Source organism: Felis catus, chromosome B3, assembly GCF_018350175.1.
Source record: "Felis catus isolate Fca126 chromosome B3, F.catus_Fca126_mat1.0, whole genome shotgun sequence".
NCBI lineage: Eukaryota > Metazoa > Chordata > Mammalia > Carnivora > Felidae > Felis > Felis catus.
This window is the reverse complement of record NC_058373.1, coordinates 146610865-146619951: the sequence shown is the minus strand read 5'-3', so window position 1 is coordinate 146619951 and position 9087 is coordinate 146610865. Positions and strand designations below refer to the sequence as shown.

At 66.7% G+C, this 9087-nt stretch overlaps 1 protein-coding gene across 3 annotated transcripts; it reads right to left on the bottom strand.

Annotated features, from left to right (window-relative positions):
* Positions 1 to 1272: 1272 nt before the first annotated feature.
* On the bottom strand, positions 1273 to 6314 carry TMEM121 (transmembrane protein 121). Of its 3 annotated transcripts, none has more exons than XM_023256159.2 (2): positions 6178 to 6314; positions 1273 to 2758 (listed from the first exon to the last, which is right to left on the bottom strand). In XM_023256159.2, exon 2 carries the CDS (start codon positions 2586 to 2588, stop codon positions 1638 to 1640), a length of 951 nt encoding a protein of 316 aa, XP_023111927.2. In that variant the 5' UTR covers positions 2589 to 2758; positions 6178 to 6314; the 3' UTR covers positions 1273 to 1637. The 3 variants fall into 3 exon arrangements, with proteins under 3 accessions (XP_023111927.2, XP_044916582.1, XP_044916581.1); XM_045060647.1 differs by lacking the exon at positions 6178 to 6314 and adding an exon at positions 4669 to 4756; XM_045060646.1 differs by lacking the exon at positions 6178 to 6314 and adding an exon at positions 4673 to 4756.
* Between the last annotated feature and the right edge of the window lie 2773 nt (positions 6315 to 9087).

The following is a 9087-nucleotide window of genomic DNA, read 5'->3' as shown; positions in this document are numbered from 1 at the left end:
CATCTCCACCCCTCCATCCCACCTTCACCCCTCCACTCCACCCTCCACCCCACACTCACCCTCCACCCCACCTCCTACCTCCCACCTCCACTCCTCCACTCCACCTCCCACCTTCACCCCTCCACCCCACCTCCACCCCACTTCCACCCCTCAACTACCCCTCCACCCCACCTCATCTCCAACCTCCACCCCACCCTCCACCTCCACTCCTCCATCCCACCTTCACCCCTGCACTCCACCCTCCACCCCACTCTCACCCTGCACCCCACCTCCTACCTCCCACCTCCACTCCTCCACCCCACCTTCACCCCTCCACCCCTCCACCCCACCTTCCACCTCCACCCCTCCATCCCACCTTCACCTCTCCACTCCACCCTCCACCCCACTCTCACCCTCCACCCACCCCACCTCCTACCTCCCACCTCCACCCCTCCACCCCACCTCCCACCTCCACCCCTCCACCCCACCTTCCACCTCCACCCCTCCATCCCACCTTCACCTCTCCACTCCACCCTCCACCCCACTCTCACCCTCCACCCACCCCACCTCCTACCTCCCACCTCCACCCCTCCACCCCACCTCCCACCTCCACCCCTCCACCCCACCTTCCACCTCCACCCCTCCATCCCACCTTCACCTCTCCACTCCACCCTCCACCCCACTCTCACCCTCCACCCACCCCACCTCCTACCTCCCACCTCCACCCCTCCACCCCACCTCCCACCTCCACCCCTCCACCCCACCTTCCACCTCCACCCCTCCATCCCACCTTCACCTCTCCACTCCACCCTCCACCCCACTCTCACCCTCCACCCACCCCACCTCCTACCTCCCACCTCCACCCCTCCACCCCACCTTCCACCTCCACCCCTCCACCCCACCTTCCACCTCCATCCCTCCATCCCACCTCCCACCTTCACCCCTCCACCCCACCTCCACCCCTCCACCCCCCCCCACCCCTCCACCCCACCTTTCACCCCACCTCCCACTCCCGCACTGAGGACAGAACCAGAGGCTTGGGGGCATTGCAGGGCCTCAGGTATGCAGAGACCTGGGTGAGGTACTCCAGGAAGCACAGAGTTGCAGGTGGGGACAGTGAAGCTGGAGCGGAGAGTGCCTCTGTGACAGCTGGAGCTCCTGAGAGTCCACCTCCGGAGGGGGCTCCTCGGAAGGGGGCTGGCCCAGACCCCTCACCTCCCGCTCACACTCACATCCCTCCTCCCACCACGCCCCGCTGTCAGACACTGGACTCAGGAAACAGGGCCGGGCGGCTTTGGATACAAAACTGTAAACACGAGTCTTTAAAATGACAGAGGCCTCCGTGGCCCCAAACTCTGAGCCAGAGGCCCCCACCAAGGGACCCCAAGGGACCGCACCTCCGCCCACTCTGTCCTCCCTTCCCAGCCGCCCCCCGCCCCCCACCGGCCGGCGCACTGGGCGCTGGGGGCAGGCTGGGCGCGCTGGGGGCCGGCTGGGGCGCTGGGCTGCGAGTCCGTGGTCCGAGGGGATTCCTGAGATGAAGAAGCGGCCCGCGGCGCCCCCACCCCCCCACCCCCGCCCCGGCCGGGGCACTCGCCAAACCCGGCCCTGGGGGGAGCCCGCCCCCACCCCATCCCATGCAAGCCGCGCGGGCCCCGTCACGTGCCCAGGGCGTCGCGCGTGGGCGAGGGCCCGTGGGGGCGGCCGGGCGGGCCGTGCAGCGGCGGGGGCGGCGGCACCGAGTTGCGCTGCGGCGGCTGCAGCTCCAGCGCGAGCGCGGGCGGCGGGAAGTCCCGCACCTGGCGGCGGTACTCGAGGAAGGTGCAGGCCTTGGTGGCCAGAGCCACCACGTTCTTGCCCACGAAGATGGCCGAGACGCGACTGTCGCGGAAGAGCGCCATGTTGGCGGCACGCGCCAGCACGGCCACCACGTTGACCGTGGCGAGGCTGAGCACGGGGTAGAGCATCATCTTCTGCGGCGCGATGTGCTCGCCCTGCATGCTGACCTCGCTGAGCGCCACGCACGGCAGCACCAGCAGCAGCATGTAGCAGTAGAAGAAGGTGAGGCCCTCGGCCCACAGCGGCAGCCCGGTGCGCGGCGGCTCCCACAGATTGGCCTGCATGTCCAGCAGGTCCAGCAGGTCCAGCGCCACCCAGAAGAGGCGGCCGCGCAGGTCCTCGCGCTTGCGGAAGGTGCGCACGTACTCCATGCGGTCGAGCGCCACCAGCAGCAGGAACAGGCCGGGCACGCACACCGACAGCAGCAGCGTCAGTGCCTTGCGCGCCACCGGGTCGGCCGCGCCCCGCCGCGCCGCCTTGTAGTTCTGGAAGATGAAGTAGAGCTTGATCTCCAGCACGAAGATGTACAGGAACCAGAGGATCATGGCGTAGCCGCGCTTGGCCGTGCGCACCTCGGCGCCCACCCACACGGCCACGTAGCGCAGCACCAGCAGGAAGCACACGTCGCCCACCAGCACGATGATGCACACGCCGATCTTGCGCGGGCCCTGGTTCTGCTCCACCAGGTACGCGTCCATGACCGCCATGCTGCCCATGATCACCAGCGTGGTCAGGCACACGTGGCGCCGGTCCGGGGGCGGCAGCACCATGGTCGGCCGCCGGGGCCCCGGCCTGGGCGCGCGTGGCCCCCACGCGAGGCGGGACGAGGCCCTGCGGCGGCGGAGGCGGCGGCGGCGGCGCTCAGCCCGCGGGCATGGCGCGACGGGACCCGTCCAGCCGCTCTGAGGGCGCCACCGCTGCCGGCCGGCGAGCTCGGAACCTGGGGAAGACCAGAGGGGACGGTAAGGGCGCAGCCCGGGGGACAGCCTCCGCCCTCCCCTCCCCTCCCCCCCGCCCCCGCGACGCGCTTCCTGCGCGGGGCGCTGTCCCCGCGCGGGGGCGCCGGGGGCTTCTGTCGCACGCACGCGCCGGTGCGCTCGCGGGGACCCGGAGCCGGGAGCGGGGCCTCCAGGGGGCGCTGCAGCCCTGCCTGAGACCCGAGACCGGGTTCCCGCGGCCGCCGGGAAAGAAATGGAACGGAAGTGGTTTCTCCCGGCCGCGCGCATCCCCGGGCCCCGGCGGTTTGCCCCCGCTGGGCCCACGCCGTCGGCCCTCCGGCGTCCTCTCGCCCCCGGGCGCCTTGCTGGGCGGGAAGCGGGCCTGCGGCCTCAGTCCTGTGCGCTCCCGGAGCCCCCGAGGCCCGCGGAGGCCCAGGCCCCTTCCCTGGGCGCTGCGCCGGCGTTCCGGGCGTGTTTTCTGGTCCAGGACTGAGGGTCATCCAAGTGCTGAGGATCCCCTCCCACAAGCATCGCCACCCCTACCTCGGCGGACTCGGTGCCCCCACACGCCCGTCCACAGGCCGTGGACCATTCCCTGCCCCGTCTCACCAGGCCTCCCATTGCCTACGGAGGCTCGTGCCAGTGGCCGCCTGTCCCGCCACGTACGCTGTCCTGCTCCCCGCGAAGGGGTGGCCCTCTGCCACTCCCCCCCCCCCCCGCCCCCTCACCTTTGGGGCCGTCTCAGGAAGCCCGCCCTGCGCTCTCGCCCACGGGGACCTTCTTTGCGCTCTGCAGACCCCTATACTTCTCACACCCTTGGCATTGTCGTGACTGTGCTGGTCAGAGTCCCACACCAGACTGGGTCCCCACACCTGGGCCCGCACCCGTCACCCACTGAAAGTCACTTTGCAGACACTTCCACTCACTTCCAGCCAGGCCCCCTCAGCCCTCCTCTCCCCTCTGCAGCACCCCTGGCCCTGGGCTCTGTTTACTGCCCTGTCTAGACAAGGACATAAAATTTAATGTCCCCCGTGCCTGTGAAGCCTGCCCCTAGTGACACCACCGCCCTCAAGACTGAGGAAGGAGGCCCTCCTCCAAATCCGCACCCCCACTCCTGACCTCAACACGGCTGCTGCCCCACCCAGGGGTCCCTGCAGCCACACACAGGACCCCCCACACTGTGAGCTCAGACACCTCAAGCGCAGGGTTCCTTGAGGGGGGGGGGAGGGGTCATAGCACCATGTCCCTACCAAAACAGTGTCTGGAGCCCCTGCTCCCCACCCACACCACACCCTCACCCCATTTTCAGCCACCAGGTGGGCACGCGTGACCCAAGGGGCCTCCTCCCACCCTGCCTCCTCTGGCTCCAGCAGCGGCCTGGGAATGGCCTTCCTCCCAGCCCTTGGCCAGGCCAGATAGCCAGAGAGCCGCTGCACCGCTCACCCCTCCCCATCTACTGCTTGGCCTTCTCGTTCCCTCTCTCAGCCACTCATCAAACCCGGGTTGACGATGCCAGGACAGACCCCATCCCCACGAGAGCTCGCAGGGGGATCCCCCGCCCCCGCCCCCAGAAAGCCGGAGCCAGGGCCTGACCACCGCTCCCGCACACCCTGCCCGGCCTCTCCCTGGGGAGGTGGCCCCAGACCCTCCTGCCCTGGCTTGTCCTGGGCCGGCCCTGCGGTCCCCCGCGTGCTGCCTGCCCGCCCCCTCCCCGAGCCGCCCCTTCGGTGCCCACCGATGGGGGCGGACAGGAAGGGGCCGCCAGCGCCGACCAGACCCAGGCTGCCCCAGACAGGCTGCGTCTCCGCCCTTCTGCCCAAGCCGGGCCCGGCCCTGCAGCGCCGCTGCGCATCCCAGCCCCTGCGCCCGACCCCCCGCTCGCCCCGCTCGCACCCCCCGGCCCCGCGCCTACCCACCGCCGGCCCGCCGAGCCTCCGCGCCGGGCCGAGGCCGCGCTCCCTGCGCCGTGCTCGCTCCCCTCGCGGCTCTCGGCGCGGCCCCCGCCGAGGCCCCGCCCCCGCCCGAGGCCCCGCCCCGCGCGGTGGGGGTCCCGGCGCCCCGCCCCCCCCCCCCCCCCCCCGCAGCACCGGTTGCCACGGCGACAGCCCGGCGCCGCAGCGGTGCCGGCGACCGCTGGCCCCGGGGAGCTGGACACCGCCGGACCCGCGCGCCATCCCCGGGAAGCCCCTGCACCCTGCTTCACCCCACAGCCGGGTCTTCAGTCCCGCTCACGCCCTGAAATCCCGCCGCGGCCCCACCCAGGCCGCCCACCAGGGTGACCCCACTCGCCCTCGACAGGCAGCCCGAGGACCCCGTTCCCTGCCGCGGAGCTGGTCCGGACGCGGGGCCGGGCTGACCACCGGCCCTGTGCAAGCGGCCTGTGGGGACAGTGCGGTGGGTGTCGGTGCCGCGTCCCAAAGAGCCCCGGGTCCCGGATCTCTCCAGCCTTCCTGGCTTCCTTCGGAAGGTGGGAGACAAGAGCAGCCGGTGGCCTTCGTCTTCAGCCGTCCAGGCGCTCGCTCGGGTTTGGAGGCTCAGGCTTCCTTCCTCCAACCCCGGTCACCACTGTGTCCTCACGGAGCCTCCACACGCACTTAGGGTGGAGGAGGGGAGCCCACCTAATGCCTGCTCTCCCACGTCCCACGTCCCTCCGACAGAGGAGGAGAGAAGCGTCAGAGAGGTGCAGGGGCACCGGGCATCCCCCTGAGGCAAAGGGGTGAGGCACGACTCACACCAGGTCTGCTTACACTGAGGCCCTGAGCTGTGCTTGGGTCCACACGGGTGATGCGGTCTGTGCAGGAGACTACGGGACTGCCACCCTCCCTCGGCACCGGGGGCGGGGAAGTCTCTGGCCCAAGGGAAGCCAGGACCCCCGGCTGCCCAGGCCACCGACGCACAAGAAGCACAGATGAGGTGCCGTGAGAACTTACTGCGGTGAACCCCTCGGGGTGGCTGCTTGGGAGATAGCAGCCCCCACATCTGCTTTCACTGGCAGGAACCTGTGTGGTCAGGACCCTGAAGCTGTCTGGGTACAAAACCCAGGGAGGGGCCCCAGACCCCTCGGGGTGGATCCTCTCCCCCAGAGGCCTCCAGAAGCCCCCTGCCTCAAGGCACAAAAGGCAATACGGAGGGAGGTGGGGAGAAGGCCCAGGGCACACGACCCCCACCGCCTCCGCCCCAGGGAGCACCAGCTGCACCCTGGCAGCCCCAGGAGACAGAGGAGGGACGGGCTGCATAGGAAGAGACCAGAAGCACCTCCCTGTGGCCTCCACTGTCGGGAAGGAGCTGCCCCCTCAGCCCCTGCAGCCTCTCCCCTCTGCCCTGCCCACCTCACCCTCACCCTGCCCACCTCGCCCACCTCACCCCTCTGCCCTGCCCACCTCACCCAAGTGCTCTAAAAGCCCAGTCCTTAGCCTCAAACCTGCAAATCTGCTCCGGGGCTCTGCACACCTCCTGCCCCACCCCCAGCGCCCTGGCGACTCTGCGCTGACCTCACAGCGCTCCCCCTCCTGGCTCTCCCCTTTGTGTTAACATCGCCTGGGCATGGAGGCGTGGCCCTCCAGGGTGGGCCCAGAGAGGGTGAGGACGGTTAGGACCAGGACACCAGGGTGGCACCTCGGCTTCTGGTGGCCGCCAGCAACCCCTCCCCTTCCTTGGCTTGTGGACGCACCACTCCCATCCGCCTCGGACATCACGCGGGCTTTCCCTGTGCGTCTGTCTTCTTCTCGTGAAAACATGTGATGTTGGAAAGGCCCACCCAGTGACCTCATCCTAACTTGATGGCATCTGCAAAGTTCTCGTTTCCAAATGAGGTCGCATTTGGACGTTCCAGGGGTCAGGACTTAAACATATCTTTGGGGAGACATAGTTTCACCCGTGATGGACCTTCCCAACTTGCCAGTCTGACTGCGACCCCCTCACAAGGCGTCCCCATGGCCTTGACAAGAGGACCAAGCTCCCGGGCCTGGCTGTAGAGCTGCCCCCAGCCTGGCCCTGCCGGCCCCCCAGCCATATCTCTCAAGACAGCCCCTCACGGCCTTGCCGGGCTTGTTTCCCCCCCTCCCCCAGGTACACCGTCTCAGAGGCTCCCCTGGCTGGAACACCACTGCCCTGAATCGGGGTGGCATCCCCAACACCGTGCACTTCACTCCAGGCCTGGCCTCCATCCAGCCGTCCTGCCGCACTGGGGTCTGGCCGCCCGCCTTAGCCGCAGCCCCTCGCCACGGGCAGTCATCCATGAGGATGGGCTCCATGCCCCCCACCTGCCTGGAAGGCTGACGGAGCTGCACCAGATCCACAGAGGGACCGTGGGGGGCTCATGGGTGCCTGGGGTCCCTCAGGAGCGAGAGCAACTTCACGTCTCTGACACCTGTGCCAGGTGAACTGTGTGCTGATCATCAGGCTCCTGGAGGCCCAGAGTGGGTGGGGTCACAGCCCGGCGGGGGGGCTGCCCATCTCCGGCTCTGAACTTGGCTGCCGGTGACCGGGCAGGCCTCACCTCCCGTGCCCGGCGGAAGCACGTGAAACCCCACGGAGAGAGCAGCGTCTCCGTTGAAGGCCTCAGTTATCCCACAAGTGATTTTTCAAAAACACCGCAGGCTGCCAGACTGGACTCCAGGAGCCAGCCGGCAGAAACACAGACTGAACCCCACAGAGACGAACCCCAGACACCCGAGAGGCTGGAGGGATCAGGCGTGGTCCAGCACGGCGGCCCTGGAAACGATGTGACGGACGAGACGGGGGGAAAGCACCAAACAGAAATTGTAGGGCTAAGAAACACAATAACCGAAATTAAGAGTCAAAGGGAGTGTGAACGGCAGAGTGGACGCACTGGGGAAGACCTAAGGACGGGAAGGCAGGAGGAGCTGTGCTTTCTGAAGCATGGAGCCCGGGGCGGGGCCCCCCCGGGCGGGAAGTTCTGCTCCGTGCACGGCTGGAAGCCCAGGGCCGGAGCAAGACACAGCAGTACTCTGAGGAGTTTCTGTCTCTGCTGAAAGATGCCAAAGCCTGAGTCCAAGTGGCCCAACCAACCGTAGCATCATCACAATAAACCCCACACCTGTACACACGTCACATAATCTTTGTCTTTGGTGAAAACCGGAGAGAAAATCTGAAAGGCAGTCAGATGGCAGAAGCCTGAGAGTTGCGCGACAGCCGACTTCTCAGCTGCAACAGCACGACCCAGGAGACAACGGGACGGTGACTTTGACCCACCGCAGGAAAGTGCCGGCTGTGGTCGGCAGAGGAATGGCCCCAGAGAGGTCCACGTCCTAATCCCCCAAACCTGTGATCACGTTACCTTAGGCAACTGGGATTTTGCAGGTGTGATGACATTACGGGCCTGACAGGGGAGGTTGTCCAGGGTCATCGGTGGGTCCGGTGTCATCACAAGGAGGTGGGGGGAGGGGGTGGCGGGAGAGTCAGAGAGACACTGTGAGGCCCCAAGCCCGGGCAGGGATGACGGAGGAGGGGCCGTGAGCCCAGGAGTGCCGGCGGCCCCTAGAAGCTGGGGAAGCGGGATGACAGAGCCTCCAGAAGGAGCCGTCCTCGATTTTAGCAACTGAGACCGCCACCTTCCACAGCTGTAAGGTAGTAGACGGGCGTTGCTTGCAGTGCGTGGGGGCGCGTTACAGCAGCAATAGGGAAGGAAGGAGTAAGTTGCTGGCCTGAAATCACTCTTTACTCAGACAAACGAGAACCGAGAGAGTTTGGAGCAGGCCTGCAGCAAAAACAGTGTAAAAGTTGCCCTTTAGGCGAAGAAAATAAGGGCAGGAGGAGAGGAGAGCAGAGAAGGTGTCTGTCATAGTGGTAAAAATGCTGAGACGTAGTGACGTGTAGAAAACGCAACGTCGAAATGTGAACCGACAACGTATAAAGCAGGAAGGAAACAGAAGACAGCGTCGATGAACTGCAGAAGCACCAAGCTGAAGCACCAAGGGACAGGAACACGCTGTAGGGAGAAGCTCCCCAAGCCGGCTCTAAGAGTCAACCCAAAACAAAACAAAAGGGGGGTGGGGCGTGGAAACAGAGCAGCTGCAGAAATGAGGAAGCTTTTTTAAAAGGCAGATTTAAACACCGTCGAATCAGTAGTCACACCAAATGTAAATGGACTAAACTTTCCCATCGAAAGGCCAAGACGATCGCTCTGATTTTTTCAAAAAAGAAAACAAAGCAAAGCGACGAAACAGACCTTGTTTACAAGGAACACAGAAAAGCCATGAGAAAGGAAAGGAAGAGACGCGGTCTGGAAATACGCCCCGGAAGCAATGCGGTTCCAGAGCAGCCGCGGTGGGTCGCTGCGCAGGTACGTGCTCCCACCCTGGAGTGCTGC

Coding starts and splice junctions, on each gene's coding strand:
- TMEM121 (XM_023256159.2), bottom strand. CDS start 2,588: ATGGTGCTGCCGCCCCCGGACCGGCGCCACGTGTGCCTGACCACGCTG.